The following is a 19,749-nucleotide window of genomic DNA, read 5'->3' as shown; positions in this document are numbered from 1 at the left end:
AAAAGCCAGTAACCTCCGTGGCAGACAGTCGTGGGGACTGTGTTCTGACTTGGAGATGCCGTGGGCGGCGCCTGGCCCCGTGATGTCAGAGGGTCTGTCTCCGCAGTGGCCGCACTTGGCCGGGGGATGGGTGTGGATGACATGCCAACTGCACTGCAGCGCACTGCAGCACTGCCAGAACAAAGCCACCTCCCACAGGGACAGATGGCCGGGCAGGCACGCCTGCAGTGCAACCTCGAGGCTGACCACAGCTGGGCAGCCCTCTCTGTACGCTTCTGCCCATTTGCGTGATGTGCCATGTTAATGTTGGCCACCAGCTCCAAGCCAGTACAAGCAGTGCTCTGAACCAAGTGAAATGGGTTCTGAACATTCATTTAATAGGTGCCGCAGAGGAAATAACCAGTAGATGGCTACAGAGGCTTGACCCACCTCAGTGGGAGGCGTGAGTCTCTGCGTAGCTTCACAGAGGAATGGCTGTCAGATAACACAGTTAGGAATGAACAGGGACAGCCGATCAGAGTGTCACAAAGGACAACTACCATCCAGTTGGGGGAGTCCTGCATTTGGTCAATTTGCATTTCTAATACAGCATGGAGGAAGGAGTCTAGTGTCACCTCTGAAGTCATTTTGTGTCTGCCATGGGTGGTCGCAGCATGACAAGGCCATCCCGTGCATATTCATTCAGGGTTACTTCCCACTGGGGACCTAGCAGCAAGTGCTGAAGGTTTGTCATCTCTACCCATGTGTGTGAAACTGGAACAAAGACGTTATCTTTCACTTTTAAAGAGGGAGGATTTTGCTTTTTGTGTTGTTCCTGGAAATAGCTTATTAGAAAATAATATCAGTTCTTGAAAAGCCATCTTCCTAGTCTTGCATTGTGGTTGAGTAAAGTGAAATCAATTCAACATTCAGTATTGAAAATTTTCCTGGGAAACAAGTGTATCTACTATCTTTTTACTGTAAGATGAAGGTTATATTCCCTAGAGTAAGACCGTCTGATACACCGTCTTCTGTAATTTTTTACCTTCCTGTCGTATCACGTAGTGGTTCCGTGCCAGGCCCAAGAGCCAGATGGATCAGTTATTGCCTCAGGCCTCAGTCTTCTCATCTGTAAAATGGGGATAATAGTACTTCCTCACATGATGGCTGCAAAGAGTAAATGAGTTAACGTGTAAAGGGATGAAAGTGGTGACTGGCACGTAGGAAGCATCCCATAGGAGTTATATAGATCCCATTTGTTTTACCTCATGTAGAGTCAGTAAGCTTTACTCACTGGAGTCGGGCAGGATGTGTGGTCAGGATGGAAAGGAATGCTGGTAAAATATTTCTTTTCCGGGTTATTTCTTTACATGATTCAGATGCCTGTATTTTGAAAATAGTTACGCCGTTAGCAATTCGAGAAAGAAATATGTTGTCACAGCTGTTCACTCAATTTCCAAAGACTTTTAATCCATTTGTCTGAAGATGATGATGGCTGGAACTTACCATGTGCTGAGCATGTATTAATTCATTTAATCCTCACAAACTGATTCATTTAGCCCTCTGAGGTCAGGACAGTTACCACCACCTCTAAGAGCTAGGACACTGAGGCACCAAGGGTTTGGTTCTGAGTTATGTGGCTACGATGTGAAGAGCCAGGGTGCTTAGCACTGTTCCCCCTGCCCTCCCTGTGCCCCCCCCATCACGTCCGTCTGCCGCCTCCCGCCTCCGTGGGCCGGCCACATGGCTTCCACTCCTTGAATGCCTTACCTCACCCCAGCTCCTGGCAGGTGTGACTCCTTTGCATCATTCTGGTCAAACTCAAGTGTCACCTTTCCTGACTTACGTAAATTCTTCCCCCACCCATCACTCCATATCACATTGTCCTGCTTGCTTCACATCCTAGGGCAGAGAGAGGCCTTCTCTGACCGGTTCACTGATTAATAGCGGGCACAGCATGCTTTGAAACCTGTTGAATGAATATAGGTGCTGATGATTTTAATAATGGTCACAGCTCCTGTTTTTACACGTAACAAATATGCGTGTGTGAATGCATACGCATGAAGTGGAGAGAGATTTTCTTACCATAGTAAACTGGGACAGAATCACAGAATCTCTTTGAGTAACAATTCAAGCTCCAGCAGTCGTGTCCTGATGTTTTTCTTACAAAGGGCGAAAGCGCCTGTTTGTGTTTGTCTCTGAAAAGACAGTCACGTGTGAAAAGAAGTGTGTATGGGTCTCAGGCAGTGAATGATCCGATTCCTAAAATAAATTGCAAAGGTGAGAGAGCCTGGATCAAGAAATAAAATCATTGTTTCCCTGGTGTTTGGGTATAACAATATGTTAAAAATATATATCTATATCTCGTATATCCTTTCCCACAGCGAGTGCTTTCTTCCATTGATTTAAATTAAATTGTATTCATTTCATTTGTTTGCTCTTGGGGCCCCTCTACCAGAGCTCTTCAAGGTTTCCTTTGGGGAATTTGACAGTGATATGGGGTGCCAGGAACCTGACACCAGGACTCGGACAGAAAGGGGTTTTCTGTTGGTTTAGCTGAGAACTTCGGGCGAGTGTAGGTGCACCAGGCTTGTGGGAGGTGTGAGACTCGCTGCCGAGCCAGAGAGCTGGCCTGGAGGGACCTCTGTGATTTGGTCAAGTTGATGACAGTCTTTGGGAATGCCGGTCCTGCAGGCTTGGAAAGGCCACGTGTTCACTGCTCTTCTTCCAGAACAAACCTCACTCTTCCTGTTCTGCCCTAGATAACCAGTTCAGGATGTCCATACTAGAACGCCTGGAGCAGATGGAGAGGAGAATGGCTGAGATGACGGGGTCCCAGCAGCACAAACCTGGCAGCGGAGGCGGCAGCAGTGGAGGGGGCAACGGGAGCGGGAACGGAGGAGGTCAAGCTCAGGTACGTCTGTGCTGACAGTCACCTTCGTCTTGTTTCCCGTGCTACTGACGGGTGAGGCAGTCCGGTGCGGTGTCGTCCCTGGATGAGGCAGAAGTCTGAGGGAGCGCTGGCTGGCAGAACTGTGCTTGCAAGTGTTAAAACCTGTGTGATGTGAAAGGAGCCTTGGGACGTGGGGCTTCTCCAAGGTTTACCTCCCTAAGCGGTAAATCATTGTTACTAGTCTCGGAATCCACTGCTGTTCACCCGGCCGTGGGAAGGAGGGCATCCGATGAAAAACCAGAGGCCACATGGTGACTCACATCTGCTGGGCTCAGAGTCCAGTTAGAATCCGTGTCGTGTTTTGTATTCCCTCTCTGTCTTCGGTAGAAATATAAAACATACTTGAATTCAGTGATTCATAAGCCTTTTATAAACTCAAGTTGAGCAGCCGATAAAGGACCAAGAGAAACTGTCTCTGTAATTTTTCTGCACAAAGCATTGTACCTTCTATCATCTCACACACGTGCCTTTTCATAAATTCCATGAGCGCGTTACATTGCTAAGCATAAGGACATTACCAAATGTTGTTGCAGAGTCCCACTAGTCGCGAAGGCTTTATATGAATTTCATTTAGGAGCTTCATTTTGGGAAAGTCTCCTAGGCAGAAACTGTTTTTTCAGGAGACCCTAGATTAAACTTAAAGAGACCGGTAGTGTTTCTTATCTCCACTACTAAGTTGTTGCCTAAAAACCTCAACTAATTTTCTCTTCAAGATGAATGATGATTTCCTTCGAACTGTTAATATTACATTTGTAAGTGAACTTCTAGAGGTTTATGACCCTTGTGAATATCAAGTGTTAGTAATACCACACCCCAAAATTAACCCCTTTTTCCTTGAATTTTCTTCTTATTTCTACTCTGCCTTCAGCAATCAATGGAAAAGGAAAGACAAGGCACACATTGTGAATGTCTTAAAACATTATTAAGGCTTAGACAGGCTTCTTTTTCACCTGACCCTGCTAAGTTTTAGCAAAGAAGTAATCATTGATTAATGTATCTCATGGCTAAAATAAGAGATTCCCATGAAACCCTTTTCCTTTAATCAACAAAGATTGCGTAAAGGGAAGGGAATTGAATGTCATTCTACAGCTTAACCATTCGGCCCCTGGCCTGTTATCATCTGATCCCATAGTAACTGCTGGCGAATACTCGTTCATCAATTTAAGTCGGCCTCAGTCAATATCTGTGTTCACCTGATGTGATGGCGTTTTTGTTGAATGCAAAAAAATTCCCTCTTTGTTCACTGCCCGGAGATTCGCACATGCTCACAAGTGTGTGTGTTTGATGTGTATAGAGCGGTTCTGGCTGGACTTTTGAGTCAAGGTCATTCTACCACAGGTTGGGACCAGCTGTGCTTTTTAAGATGTTTTTACAGCTCGAGTGACGATAACATTATGTCTGTCATCTGCCCTTTTATTTTCGCAGGCATTTCTTTCCAGATTAAAAAACAAAACAAAACAATGAGGAGCAACAGTGTTTCTGCAGTAATTGAATTTTATGGTATTTGTTACTGGAAAAATACTTTTAAAATAATACCAGAGATAAGAATTAGGCTCAAAGTGCCATTTAATTGGGAGGAGTGTTAAGCATAAAAGTGCTCGCATAGAGACTCAGATAAGCTGTTGACGTTACTAACTTTGATTTTATTTTTCTTCCTTTACAACTGAATCAAGAGAAGAAAGCATGTGGTTAAAATAAGTAAATGTCTTTCCTGTGTGCCTCTATTATTATTAACAGCATTTACATTTCAAGATCTCTAATACATTACCCAGTATCCGTTTTACTTTATATAAAAGACTGAATTATTATTGGATTTAAAGTTTTTTTTAACTGAGATATAATTGACATATAACTTTATGTTAGTTCCAGGTGTACAACATAACGATTCGATATTTGTATACATTGTGAAATGCTCACCACAGTAAGTCTAGTTATCATCCATCATCACATGGTTACAGATTTTTGTTCCTCATGAGAACTTTGCAGACCGACTCCTAGCATCTTTCAAATATGCAGTATAGTAGTAACTGTAGTCGCCGTGCTGTGCACTGCATTCCCATGACTTCATTTCTTTTGTACCTTTTGGCCCCATTTCACTCACCCGCTCAGCCCCCGCCTCTGGCAACCGCTAATCCCTTCTCTGTATCTGTGAGTTTAGGTTTGTTATTTCTTAGCTTCCACGTCTAAGTGAGATCATACACTATTTGTCTTTTTTCTGTCTGACTTATTTTACTTAGCATAATGCCCTCCAGGTCCACCCGTGTTGTCACAAGTGAATCACTGGGTATTTGTAAGTGTTTCTTTAGGGAGAGAGCTCCCCATTAGTGACTTAAGTCTCCTGCGGAAGCAGCAGGGGAGTCAGAGGCCCAGGTACCCCCGGGGAAGCATTAGGAAGTTTACTCTGCTGTGCTCTCACAAGTTTCCTACCTGCACGGTTTACCTCTATGGGGAGGCGAGGAGGACCTTTATTTCCTTTAAGCAGTCTATGCATCCCTGAGATGGAGCAGCATGAAGTCCATAATCAGAGTGTCAGCGGTAATAGACTCTAGTGTCCTGGAGTTACGGAAAATTACCTCGTGCCCCGCCGGCAGGCACGTGCTGCCGAGCCGAGCTGAGTAGACCAGTTCTCGGTTTCACCACGTCTCTTCGTTTTCAGTTTGGTGCTGCTAATCGTGAAGCCCTTGTTTCCCCTGCATCGGAACGCCGGCTTGGGGGAGGGCCTCGGGCCCTCTGTCATAACGTGTGCTTTTCCCCCGCCCCGCAGTGTGCTGCCGGCCCTGGGACGCTGGGCAGCTGCTTTGAGAGCCGTGTGGTTGTCGTGTGCGAGAAGATGATGAGCCGGGCCTGCTGGGCCAAGTCCAAGCATTTGATCCACTCGAAGACTTTCCGTGGGATGACCCTCTTACACCTGGCTGCTGCCCAGGGTTATGCCACCCTAATCCAGACCCTCATCAAATGGCGGTAAGGCTGGCATGCAGGCGGGTGGTCATTGTCACTCATCGACATGCAGTTTCCTTGTGCGCGTTTCCTTGGTGGAGGGGTCTGGCCATCCAGTGAGCATTCTAGCCTGTGAGCAACTGCCTCTGAGGACAGTTTCCAAGGGCATTTTATGAATGTCTGCCCAGGAAACACTGAGTGAGACGCCTGCTGAATGGGGGGCCTTGTATTTCTTCTGGGCTCCTAGTGAAACGGAGAGTCCACACCACCCTGTGAAGTTCAGGACTGTTTCTTCACATCAGGGATGTGAGATGCTCTTTTGGGGTTCCTCTTGGTGGGGTTTTATGACATTTCTGGTATTTCCTTTCACACTGATTAATTGTGCAGTAATTGCCGTCGCATCCCTTACAGCACGAAGCACGCAGATAGCATTGACCTGGAACTGGAAGTCGACCCCTTGAACGTGGACCACTTCTCCTGTACTCCTCTGGTAAGGCGTGGGTTCATGTATCCCCAGACCGTTTTCCTTGGCTGGCATAGGGGTGTGCCTGGTTCCCTCATTCATGCACGTGGTCAGACAATGAAGTTCACGAACTCATCCTAGAAAAAGAGCTGCATACTTCAATGCTGACTATCACTACGGTCACCTTTGAAGTATTCCCCTTGGGAAGCTATGCACCGACGCCAGCGCCTAGTCCACCCTTCAAAGCAGTGTTGGAATTCTTTTTCTGGAATGGCCATCAGAGCTGTCGTCACATTACCCTTGATGTCCTGAATGTCATCAAAATGTCTTCCTTTCAATATTTCCTTTATCTTTTGATAAAGAAAGAAGTCATTGGGGGCCGGATCCGGTGAGTAGGGAGGGTGTTCCAATACAGTTATTTGTTTACTGGCTAAAAACTCCCTCACAGACAGTGCCGTGTGAGCTGGTGCATTGTCGTGATGCAAGAGCCATGAATTGTTGGCGAAAAGTTCAGGTCGTTTTTGTCTAACTTTTTCACACAGCCTTTGCAGCACTTCCAAGTAATAAACTTGGTTTACTGTTTGTCCACTTGGTACAAATTCATAATGAATAATCCCTCTGTTATAAAAAAAAGATTAGCAACATCGGTGCAACAAGTTTGCGAACTTACTTGTCAGACCTCGTGTGACGTTTATCACTTACGTTGTAATGGTAATGTTTTATGGCCCTGTCGGCATTGCCAGCAAGGAAAAATTCATCAGTTGGCAGCAGTGGCCAAGTAAAACATATTTTAAACTCGTATTGAGGAAGCTTGCTCTGTCTTCTTGTTTTTTAGATGTGGGCATGCGCCCTGGGGCACTTAGAAGCTGCTGTCGTCCTGTACAAGTGGGACCGTCGGGCCATCTCTATTCCCGACTCTCTAGGAAGGCTGCCTTTGGGAATTGCCAGGTCAAGGGGTCATGTCAAATTAGCGGAGTGTCTGGAGCACCTGCAGAGGGATGAGCAGGCCCAGCTGGGGCAGAACCCCAGAATCCACTGTCCTCCAGGTGAAGAGCCTACTACAGAAAGCTGGATGACCCAGTGGCACAGTGAGGCCATCAACTCTCCAGAAATACCTAAAGGAGTCACGGTTATTGCAAGTACCAATCCAGGTAAAAATTCACAAGTAGATTGACAGATTTCCCATTTGCTTTCATGCACCTCCCCTTAGAGAAGTCCATAGGATGCTCACAGACATTTAAGGGCTTGGGTTTTTTTATGTTTCTGATTTTCCTTTTAGCTGTAAGAATGCCTAGTGCTTCCCTCCTTCTCCCTCACCACCACCCCAAAAAAATGCAGAAAGTAGCAAAAAAAAAAAAAAAATCTATGTCTGCACAAGAAATACAAATTTTGGAGGAGGAATAGCTGAATACAGTATATGCTTCTGGGGAATATTTCAATGTTAGGGACATGTCTTGAGTTCCGGCTTTGCACTTTGTGTCTCTCAGGCATAGAGAAAGTGTTAATTCTTTAGGATTCCTAATTTTATCTCCTGTCCTGACTATCCCTTTCTACTGTACTTTTCAGAGCTGAGAAGACCTCGGTCTGAACCCTCTAATTACTACAGCAGTGAGAGCCACAAAGATTATCCAGCTCCCAAAAAGCATAAATTGAACCCTGAGTACTTCCAGGCAAGGCAGGAGAAGCTGCTTTCCACTGCACTGAGTCTGGAACAGCCAAATATCAGGAAGCAGAGCCCTAGTTCTAAGCAGTCTGTCCCTGAGACAATCAGCCCCAGTGAAGGAGTGAGGGACTACAGCCGGGAACTCTCCCCTCCCACTCCAGAGACTGCAGGATTCCAAGCCTCTGGATCTCAGCCTGTAGTAAAGTGGAATCCCAAAGATCTTTACATTGGTGTGTCTACAGTACAGGTGACTGGAAATCCGAAGGGGACCAGTGTAGGAAAGGAGGCAGCACCTTCACAGGTGCGTCCACGGGAACCAATGAGTGTCCTGATGATGGCTAACAGAGAGGTGGTGAATACAGAGATGGGGTCCTACCGTGATAGTGCAGAGAACGAGGACTGCCCACAGCCCATGGATGATATACAGGTAAGCACGGGTAAGGTAAGCCTGCACAGGCTGGCGTGTCGTCACTGCTCCCTTGATCTGCACAATCCATGTCCAGAGGGCGTGTGATTCTCTTGCCAGGGAAGGATCGGAAGTCGGCCTTATGCTTGAGGACGTTGGAGGCCCTTCCGTACTTGGGCCGCATGCTACGTCAGTGAATCAGCTCTCGGAGTAGGGCCTGAGCACCAGGCCCAGGTGTCTGCCGAGCCTCCCCTCTCGCTCCAGCTCCTCAGACCCTCCCATAAGCCTTCTGCTTCTTCCTCGCGTCTGGGGCGACTGACATCAGTGTTTTCAGTACGAGTTGTAATAGCATCTTGGCCTGATAATAGCTAGTGTGACTCAGGAACTGAATTTCAAACTTTATTTACGTTTGCTTAATTTAAGTTTAAATATCCATTGGCTGGCATAGCTTTACAGCAGTCGGCCTTCACTGAAACAGAGTCGATGCAGAGAATAGAAACTAACCTGAAAAGAATCTTTATATTTTCACTGAGCCTTGAGAGAATAATATTTTGCTAAAGTGAGTACGTAGTTATGAAAAAGGCAGCAGTCGAAAGAAGCACGTTAGCCAAATGAAAAAAATAGCAGTTAAATATAATGAAATAATTCCAGAAATGGCAAGCTGTTCATGGAGGAAGGAACAGTAAGACTGATCTGTCTGAATAATTATCGATAGTGTGGGTGTGTGTATAAAGCAGTTGTTAATGAGGGGTTCTTTAAATAGAAGGGGAATAATGTTTAAAAAATAACCTAGAACTGAAATTGTAAATCATTTTAACAAAACCAGAGAGGTCGGGAAGTGAAGAAGGTAAAAGTGTATTAAAGCAGCTTTCCTATTAGGGGATAATAGAGTTTGTTCCATTTGCAATATTGATAGATAAGTGTAGGTTGAAATATGCTTGTTAGAAATTTCAAGTTAATAGCATAGAAACAGGCTACAGAACTTCTGTGTCACTGAAGAGGGAAATAAATTGCCCCATTTGGAAAAAAATCAGGAATGGTAACAAAGTAAAAAGCAGCAACCGTAATAATAAACAGAAAAGATGATATTATTAGGGATATTTTCAAACATGATTCAGTCCTACTTTGGTAACATATTTCTATTAGAAGATTCTCAGTTTGGGTAAAAACGAAAGCAAAATATATGCTACTTGTAAAAGACACAACTAAAATGAAATAGAAAGAAAATGAAGTGATGGGTAAAGATAGAAAAGACAAATATGTATAAAAAGAAAAGAGACAAAAAGTATAATTCAAGGCAAATTATATAGATAATTTATCAAGAAGATATCACTGTCATGAACCATTGTGTACCCAACAACGTAGCTTCTAAATATTAAAGCAAAAACTAGCAAATACGAAGAAATGTGGAACCATAACTCTACTCATAGTGTGAGACTAACACACCTATCTCAAAATTTGTCGGATCAAGTAGATAAGTGAAAGATATGAAAAAATTGAAAAGTACAGTTAGAAAGCTTGACTTAATATATATAGTTGATATAAATGATATATTTAATATATGATATATATAATTATACAGATACATGTTATTAACAACGCAGCAAATACATATATATGTGTAACTGTTCTTTTTATATATTCAAGACACGTTTATGAATATTGCTTATATACTAGGACATCAAGAGAATTTAAATAAAAATCTAGAGCTGCACATTTAAAGACTATCTTCTCTGACTATAATCCAAGAAATTTAGAAATGAATGACATGATTTTTTTAGGTCCAGCTGCTTAGAATAATGTAATTTGGTTTAAAGTTACTTAAATTTTGCTTGCCGTTTGCAGCCATCACAACAATAATCAGCTACTTAGTATTCTAGAGTGTTGTACTTACTATGATATTAAGATCTTCTTACACTGATACGTGATTATAAAAATGGGGATTTGGGGATGACTGTAGAGTCACTGTCCAGATTCTTCAGTCTCCCGAATTTTCACTTTGCTTTTAATAAAATATTTGAATGCTTACCTGGAAAAAAACAATGTCAAGGTAGGACCTACTTCCTCCTGTTTGAGCTACAAATTAAGAGAGCCAATACAGAAGAAAAAGAAAAACTGATTTTTTTTTCCCTAAATGTTTTCATTTTTATTCTCATTACAAAAATAATTCTTGTTCTATGTTGAAAATTTAGAAAATTGCCCAAGTGCTTTTAACAGCTTTATTGAGGTTTAAGTGACATACCATGACATTCACTCCTTTTTGTATGTTCATTGTGATGGATTTTAGTAAATGAGTATAGCTGTGCAGTCATAGTTCCATTTAGAACACTCCCATCCCAACCCTAGGCAACCACTGATCTGATTTCTATTCCCAGAGTTTTGCTTTTTCTAGAAATTTCATATAAATGGAATCATAACATAGGTAGTCTTCTGTGTCTGGCTTCTTTTACTTCGCATGTTTTTGAAGTTCATTCATGAAGTAAGATAAGCATTTTGTCACCTTTTATAGATCCTTTCAGAACATTCTCAGTTCCCATAAAAACTTAAAGTGCTGTATTTCAATTTCCATTGTCAAGAGATGTGCGAGGAAGATTTTAACACAAGATAACATACATCTCACTCCGGATTAGTGGATTAGTCTTAAGGATTCCTAATTGTAACTGTTAGGAATGTATTTGGGGTGAAAATATCAGCAACCCAACTACAGCGGTTTAATTAAAAAAAAAAAAAAATCTACTTTTCTCATGTGACAAGAGGTCCAGAAGTCCAGTTGCTCGGTGATACCTTCAGGGACCCAGACTTTGGGGGCGTTTCTGTTCTTTTCGGCTCTCCTCGTCATGCGTGTTGCTTTGTGGTTATAACGTGGCTGCTTGAGCTGTGTGTAGTCAGGCAGGAGGACGAGAGGAGGGGGCCAGGCTCGCTGGTACCTTTCATCAGAAAAGCAGAGGCGTTGCCCAGACCCCTCCCAGCAGACTCCGGTAGAGTCTCGTTGTCCGGAAGTGGGTCAGACATTCTCCCCTCGGTGCGCAGGCAGAAGGGAAATCCAGAGGAGGATTCTCATAATTGGCTTATCATTCATGAGCTGTCCCCTGCAGTTTGGCTCATGGCTACTCTCTACAAAACTGGGGTTCTCTAGGTGAGGCAACACGGGGCATGGTGGATATGGTTAGGTCACCAGTGGCGTCACCATGTTACTATAACAACCTAACTATAGAACTGCCCAGTCATAGTGTCGTCACGTGGTTGACCCCTGGCTTGGGTGGAGAGTGGGCACAAGCCAGAACTGCTCTGAGACTTGACGGAAGGTTTGGGGCCAAATGCTCCTTTGGAGGTGAGGTCCCAGCATATTCGGGTGAATTGTGTAAAACCTTACAATGACATTGGAATGAACTGGACTGAGATATAAGCCCCCGTCCCTCATTTCCTTCTTTCCAAGGTGGGGCGGGGGGCGGGAGCAGGAGGGGGGAAGCAGGCCTGGGTACCTTCTAAGCCCGGTCTAACCTGAATGTCTTGTGAACTCCGCTGTCCAGGTAAACATGATGACCTTGGCAGAACACATCATTGAAGCCACGCCTGAGCGGATCAAGCAGGAGAATTTTGTGCCCATGGAGTCGTCAGCATTGGAGAGGCCAGACGCTGCCACCATTAGCAGTACCATGAGCTGGCTGGCCAGTTATCTCGCTGATGTTGACCATCTGCCGAATGCTGCCCAGATCAGGTCAGTCAGGCCACTTCCAGGATGAGTTCCTGGGTGTATCTGGAGGCGCGGGAGACCAGCTGGATGCGAGGAGTGCTGTGTAGTCTGAGGCCTTGTTAAAGAAGGGAGGAAGCGTTAGGGCCAGCTCCATTGCCACATTCACGGCCCTACGCATGTGCTCACGTCTCCGTGGTTCTTCCCCTCCTACCGGAGTGTGTGAGATAACATATCACAGTGTCTTCCCCCAGATCCATTTGAAGTTTCATAAGGACAGGAGAGTGTACTTAGTGGGTTTAGTAAAATAGTAAGCATTGTACGAAACTCAGAATGGGTGCTCGGTATGAACTTAGTAACTGAAGGGCAATTGAAGTCGGGGTACTACTACCTAACCTGCCCTACCGATTGATGGCGGACCCCTAATAGTCCACAGTGGCTCCTGGTGGATCCCGTCTTGTCTCAGAAATCACCGCGGAATGGATCATGCCAACCGATCACCAGTCTCTCTCCCCGTGTCTCCTCTTGTTTCAGAAGTGCATATAATGAGCCTCTAACCCCTTCTTCTAATACCAGCCTGAGCCCCGGAAGCTCTCCAGTCAGTGAAATAGCGTTCGAGAAACCTAGCCTTCCATCTGCAGCCGATTGGTCGGAATTCCTGAGTGCGTCTACCAGTGAGAAAGTCGAAAATGAATTTGCTCAGCTAACTCTGACTGATCACGAACAGAGAGAACTCTACGAAGCTGCCAGGCTTGTCCAGACAGCTTTCCGGAAGTACAAGGTAAAGTAGAGTGGAGTCCTGATGTGACATTCTTGAGACCAGGGAGGTGGATGAAAGAAGCATTCGAGCTGAAACGTATGCCATTTCTTCTCTGTCCTCCGGTTTATAAAATCGTTACTTGAAATTAGATTGTCACTTTAGAAAAATAAAACTGACCAGTTGCATGATGGTTATTACCATCTCAACTTACTGTTGGAAGTGATAATGGATAATTATTATTTAGTTACTGTAAAGTAAGTTGACACCACTGCCGCAAGGAATTTATGACCTAAAGCAGGAGTTTCTGCCTGGAGGCCTGGGAATTGACTTTGGCAGCCCAGGAACTCCTAAAATTTTATGGCAAAAGGTCTGTATGTGCATTTTTGGTGGGAGGTGGCCCATAGCCTTCCACAGACTCTCAAAGGAATCACCGTCCTAAGACCGTGTTAGAAACCATTACTCACTGACCCAAAGGCAGAGCACTTGAATTATCTTCGGGAAGACAGGAGATCAGGCAGTTTCTAAGGACTAATAGTCCAGTCACTACCCAACTTGCTAAATACTTTGCACGTGAATATTTTTTTAGGCCTCCTAACATCCAAATATCGTGGTTCTCTTCAGAAGCAAGACTAGTTGGTTTATTCTGTAAATTTATTTTTTAAAATTTATAGTGGAAATGATCACTGTCTTTTGGTAAACCTGGGGTCCTAGTTCTGAGAAAGTTAATCAAATGAGTGATATTTCTAGTTAAGTCATAGGAAAGTTAACGTTTCTTCTACTAAATCATTCTTTCTTCTTCACTGTACCCTTTAAGGGCCGACCCCTGCGAGAACAGCAAGAAGTGGCTGCTGCTGTCATTCAGCGTTGTTACAGAAAATATAAACAGGTAAACCGAGTTTGGGGTCACATGGGAGATGTGCCTCGCCCAAACCGCCCAAGGCTCCGGGGGTGCTAGTGTCAGCTTTGGGCAAAGAGCACTGTGTCCGCTGCCCAGTTCAAAGACTGACTTTGAATTGCCTTGACTACAAGTCCGAGGGAAATGTTCCAGAGGATGAAGAAAAAAATCTGCCTCAACTTATGCCGCAAAATAATTTGGGGTTAGATCTTTGGCCTTTTAGTATTATCACCTCTATGAGATATTGGTCTGATACAAAGAAAGTTATTTGTGCCTGAAGGTGAGACCTCTCTTCCTGTAGTTTTACCATAAACTCTGCAGTAATTATCAAGCTCCAGGGGGTTGAATGTGATTGGAGAAGGTAAACACTGGCTATTATCTTTGACCTTGAATTATGTAAGTTATATCACCCTTAGTGATGTAACTTTTTTCCTTTCAGCTTCTTCCTAACCGTTTTAAAATGAAGAATTGTAAAAATCTTTGAAAATCTTAAAGTGCTTTTTGCATTCCTTCATTAACAGATGCGAGAAGAGTATCTAAGTCACGCAGTATTACTGTTCCCTAAACAACCTGTAGGGTTAGATAACCGCCGTCAGAGAGGAAAGAGAACTGGTGTTGATGGAGTACCTCGAATGTACAGGATCTTGTAGGCACATCACCTCACTCGCTCCTGACCATTATTTGAAGTAAACAATTTCATTTCCATTTTACAGATGAAGAAACTGAGATTCAGCAAAATTAAGAAAACATTAGACCTTGCTAACCATCTCGGTGGCTAGAAAATATAAAACGTTGCCTCATTGAGTTTTAAGTGGTTCCTATGATAAAGATCAGTCCTGTCAGTAGATTCTGGAACCTTTTAGTAGGTTGTGCTTTAGGTCGGTTTTAAAATTTTATTTAAGGAACAATGGATGCTAAGATGTATAATAGCCACGTAAGAAATCTGGGACTCAGTTCTCTTGTTAAGACTGAGGGCTGTGGTTTCTGATGTGGGTTGCTGTTTTCTCAAGTTCTCTAGGATTAAGCCCTACTCCTGAGCGGGGGCGGGGCATCTTCAGTTTATAGCCAGTTGAGTTCAGGATCCCAGAAAATGAAGGTTTATTGTGTAAACGCTGACACCACGGTTCCTGAAGCTCGGCAGCGGGGAGAGCAGCTCTGCGCTCTGGCCTCTGTTTGGTTAGCACAAGCCATACACAGAATCAGAGTTTCAAGTCCGTGATTATAACAGGTATTTATTTCAAAATATGAGGTATTTTAAATCCCACCCCTCCCCCCCAAAGAAGTATTGTCTATGAGCAGTAAGACGGAAGGCATTCTTCCATGAAATATTGACAAATATTAAGACAAATATTTTGTTAGGTGGAAGGCATTCATGTAGCCAGGTTGCCTCTCTTTTGTTGGTGGTGGGAGTTTTATTGGTTCTGGTGCTTAATTTCTTTCTATTCGGCAATCTAACGTTAATCTTGTATTTTCTGTTTCTCCCCCAAGCTGACATGGATAGCCTTGAAGGTAATGATACACCCAAGTCCTCTCACAAGCCATTCCACCAGAGTCACAAACTTCACACCCATTACCAGCTACAAGAAGGGGCCCTTCAGAGGGCAGGCTCATGCCACAGGCACAGTCCCCTTGCCAGGCCACCTAACCACAGTGCATCTGTCCTCTGGGGACCGTGAGGTTATTCATTGGAGTGCGTTTTGACATTAATGATAATTGGACATTTTTTCGGCCAGTGTCGGTCTAAAGAATCCATCCAAGCCGACCTGAGCCCAGTGGGCCACTAAGTAAATTCCCCTTTTCCCATGTGCTTCCCTGTGGCCGGGCAGGTTCTGAGCGGGCAGTGCTCAGGCCATGGTGTTGGAAACCGCAGGCCTCTGTAGGATGCAGTGTTTTTGTCTTGAAAGACTTTCGGACAAATGACAACGGGAAGCAGATCAGATCAGACTGCAGAGGATGCTTGTAGAAGGGTCCTATGTCTTAAACCTTCTGAGAGGCCAGTCCCTCCCCCCATCCTGCCTCATATCTGCACAGGTGTATGTCCTCGGTGTTCTGAGGGCTATTTTTCCCCACGATGGTAAGTTGCCGCCTTGTAAGCAGGGTGCTTCCTGGTCCCGAGTCATACTCTCTGATTTCATTAGCAATGCGGACGTAGCTGTTCAATATGGAGCGCTCTGCATTGTGAGTGTCTAGAGACTGAAGTGGAAGAGAACTCACTGTCCATGCCGTCACCCCTCATTTGGCGAGTTCTGCTGCTGCCTGGGCGGAGGGCTGTGTGCTGGCTGGCTGCTGAGCTGTCCCTGGTTCTGGGACAGTTTTCCGGGTCCCATGGCTTCACTCCCATGTTGGTCCTATGAGTGTGAATCTTTTGCAGGTTAAAATGGCTTAAAGGTGTCAGCGTTTCATGATAAGCCTTGTATTTGGGACCTTGTAACTCAGAAATTTGTTACATGGAATGGTAGTTAGGCGTCAGAAGCTGACTGCTAAGTACCCTTGTGTACGCGTACGGTGGGGACCCGGAGGCGTAAAAAAGGGTGAAGTAAACATGTTTCGAAATTGGATAGTAATATTCAGCTCAAACATTTAAAATTTTACTTTTTGTATCTGTTTTTAAGATTCCTAAATGTCTATGTGGATTGCTATTAATTCTTTTTTCTCAAGGAGGACAATATATTTTGATGTTTTGTTGTGGGGGGGAAGCACATTTAAAACAATACATAGTCTGAAGGCGACCCTTAAAGTAATGCTTTGCATGTTGGGAAGGTAGGTGTGAAGCTTCCCAGTTTGCCTCTTTGGTGATTAAAGCCCCAACAGACTGGTGATAAAGGGGCAAAGTAACGTCTCTTCTTCCCGGCCCTGAGGAGCTCAGAGGACGCACAGGCTGGTGTGGCTCCTGCTGTTACTGTGCTGCTTCTTGTCTCCCCTGCAGTATGCACTTTATAAAAAGATGACACAGGCTGCCATCCTTATCCAGAGCAAATTCCGAAGTTACTACGAACAAAAGAAGTTCCAGCAGAGCCGCCGTGCTGCCGTGCTGATCCAGAAGTATTACCGCAGTTACAAGAAGTGTGGCAGGAGGCGGCAGGCACGCCGGACGGCCGTCATCGTTCAGCAGAAGCTCAGGTGGGTTGGGAAGGTTCCTGGAGGTAGAGCTGTCTAGGGAAGGGAACCCTGACTTAGTTGAAAGAATTGCCCGGTGCTGGTGTTAGGGTCTGTGCCAGGACGAAAGCATTTGGCAGTGAGTCCTGTCCAGACCATTCCAGTCGTCGTGACTTTGTAGAGTTATGCCTGTTGTTCATCTAATTTTATCCGTGGAGCTCATTCTCTCTCCACCCCCCCATACAAGGATTTTGATGTCACCGCCCAGTTTCAACTTCTGTCAGAATTTGGCAGGACCCAAGTTGCTGCTCAGAAAGGCGGCACTCTGTTTGCAGCAGTCTACATGCCCGCCTTACTCCACGGCAGACTCAGGAGGAGCAGAGTTAAGCGACTCCCCTTGAGGGAGTGTCATACAAACATTTAGCACAACTGCACTGACACAAGAAGTTTAGGAAATAGTAGGCCAACGAGCACCAAAGCCAGGCCGGTCAACTTCTGCACTAAGAAAGCCTCTGTAAGGCCAGGAGGCCTTTCTCTACCAAGTGAGCTTGTAAAGAGTCGTGAAAGAGCAGGGACATGACATCTGATTTTCAATGTTTATTTTCCAGGAGCAGTTTGCTAACCAAAAAGCAGGACCAAGCTGCTCGAAAAATAATGAGGTTTCTACGACGCTGTCGCCACAGGTACATAAACTTGCCCATCTATACATTTTAGTCATCACGAGTAATAAACACCCTAATCCTCTGACCCACTCATTAACTCCTAGCGAGGCTAACCCCCAACAAACACTCTAACTAAGGACTGAGTCGCTGCCATTGGAATGCTGGGAGCTGTTCGGGAGTATCTGGGTGTGTTTGAACCGTGGCAGTCCTGCCACCGGTTTCCTGCTTTAATTCGGGGGTAAGGACAGCTTCCCTGGGCAAGCTTTTCATTCCACATTTCTCTTTCACCGATTATTTCTATGTCCCATTGCAGTGTGTTCTTCCCTCTAAACCCTCACTATGCTAATAGGTGTCCAAACAGGAAATAAACCGTTTCTATTCTCCAGGAAAGGCCAGAAAACCACTCATTCCAGCCCAGTTTTCTGATGTGGGATTTCTGCTAAGTAGCTGGTGCCCTCTGCTGGACATGTACTAGCCAGCAGGCTCTATGGAAAGACCCACTAAAGCTCATCTGTAATGAGAACAGGAGAAACTGCGAGAAAGCGTACACACACCTAACAGGAGAGGCCCGTTTTCAATTAGAAGGAGGTGGGTTCCTGAGACCCCAGCATTCCACGGAGACAGCCTCTTCCCGTGGAGCCAAGCTACAGGACTTTATCTCTGTTCCCTCAAATTGGACCTTTCTTTGTGAAGACTAGGTTCTTTCCTTAGGTTTTGGGGGGGCTGGTGAAGTGTTTTGTTTTCTTTCTTTAGGTTAATAGTCTGGTCCGAGCCGCGTTGACATGACTCCCCATGTGGTCTTGTGTCTCCTGCATCCGGGGAGCCGTGCAGTCCACAGAACCCAACTTTAATTAAAGCTCACTCCTTAATATCTTATTTCCCCTTCCGGTTTAATTGTACCAGAAGCCCTAGTGTTCAGATCCAATTCGACTCCTCAGAGGTTTCATTTTACGTTGGTTTTTCTGATTCCTAAAACTATCTGCTTGCTAACTTTGACAATATTTTGACTTTGAGACTTAACGGGCTAACTGGGTACAAGTACTTGAATTAGCAAAAGAACTCATTTACATGACAATAGAAGGGACCATGCACAGAACCACACACAAACAATAATAAAAACTTGAATAAACAGCACGTTCTTTAGGGTAATCCTTGGTATTCTCTAGCTAGAATGCTATGAGCAGCTAGTATACACTTTCTGTGCCTCAGCCACCCATCTGATCCCGACCAGGGAGTGGCTGGGGACTCTCCCAGATTAGCTAACCAATGAGAGGCAGTATCTCTGAAACAGGAAGGAAGCCTCCTTGGGAAATGCTTATCAAAGTATGGGGTAATGGCTGTGACATAATGAAATGAACTCTACAGGCCTTACCAAAGTCAGCCTCTTTTCTTTATTATTCAGACATACCTGTGACTTAGTATTAGAGTTCTTGCATCCAATTAAATAGAGTCATTTGTTTTGTTTCTGTCATGAAACGATCAAAGACCGACCTAAGCCATTTTCGGATGTTCTCATGTACTCACCCTCCCTTCTTCCCTTTTCCTCTCCTACCTGTGAAATGAAAAACCCAAGAAGACTCTCTCCAGCACTGTTGAGGCTGTAGTTGATACTTCCCTGACAGATGTTATTTTCAAGAAAATTACTTTTACATTCCTCTTCCACTTCAAACAAACCGAAATGTTCACAAGTTTAATTTTCCTTGTTTCTTCTGTCTTATCCTTAAGCTTTGAAAATAAGGATAGGTGATGCAACCTTGGTGATTATGAGCAAAATTACATAAAATCCCATGCTCATTTTCTTTCTTTCTTTTTTTTTTTTTTTTTTGCCAAAGCAGTGCCATGTGTTTTTATTGGGTGAGTTGGGAGGGTAAGATAGTCAAAATTCAAAAAAAAAAAACTATGTTGTAAGAATTATGCTTAGAAACTATCTTGCCAATTCACATAATAGCCCTTTTAGGTATTAATTATTCCCATTTTGGAAACAAAGAAACTACAGTTAAGCAAAGATGACTAAGATATGCTCCCTGCCATCATGGGAGCCTAACATCTTAGCACGATCCATCTACAGATGAATTAAAAACAGAAGTGTACCACTGGAATGCAATAGAGAACACTCGGTACAGAAGCAGCCTGGGCAACTTTGCAACTTTACCTCATTGTTTTAAATGCTATAGAGCTGCTATAGTCTGAATGATTGTGTCTCCCCTGCCCCCCCCCCCGCCAAAAAAAGATATTTAAACAAAA

The 19,749-nt window shown here is 44.4% G+C and overlaps 1 protein-coding gene across 30 annotated transcripts in view; it reads left to right on the top strand.

The window, feature by feature from the left end:
* Window positions 1-19,749, top strand: part of CAMTA1 (calmodulin binding transcription activator 1) — an 813,322-nt gene that overhangs the window by 781,807 nt on the left and 11,766 nt on the right. For 14 of the 30 annotated variants that reach the window (XM_074334138.1, XM_074334123.1, XM_074334122.1 and 11 more), the window contains 11 exons: window positions 2,742-2,893; window positions 5,697-5,893; window positions 6,281-6,359; window positions 7,168-7,483; window positions 7,899-8,422; window positions 11,932-12,119; window positions 12,627-12,873; window positions 13,667-13,738; window positions 15,236-15,256; window positions 16,674-16,867; window positions 17,452-17,526. In XM_074334138.1, coding sequence (XP_074190239.1) covers window positions 2,756-2,893; window positions 5,697-5,893; window positions 6,281-6,359; window positions 7,168-7,483; window positions 7,899-8,422; window positions 11,932-12,119; window positions 12,627-12,873; window positions 13,667-13,738; window positions 15,236-15,256; window positions 16,674-16,867; window positions 17,452-17,526 — 2,051 coding nt within the window. In that variant the 5' untranslated portion in view covers window positions 2,742-2,755. The remainder of the gene's footprint in view (window positions 1-2,741; window positions 2,894-5,696; window positions 5,894-6,280; window positions 6,360-7,167; window positions 7,484-7,898; window positions 8,423-11,931; window positions 12,120-12,626; window positions 12,874-13,666; window positions 13,739-15,235; window positions 15,257-16,673; window positions 16,868-17,451; window positions 17,527-19,749) is intronic. The other 16 variants (XM_074334146.1, XM_074334145.1, XM_074334135.1 and 13 more) reach the window with 4 other exon arrangements.

This window comes from Rhinolophus sinicus, linkage group LG06, assembly GCF_036562045.2.
Source record: "Rhinolophus sinicus isolate RSC01 linkage group LG06, ASM3656204v1, whole genome shotgun sequence".
NCBI classification, from domain to species: domain Eukaryota; kingdom Metazoa; phylum Chordata; class Mammalia; order Chiroptera; family Rhinolophidae; genus Rhinolophus; species Rhinolophus sinicus.
The sequence above is the reverse complement of the archived record's forward strand: the minus strand, read 5'-3'. Positions and strand labels throughout refer to the sequence as shown.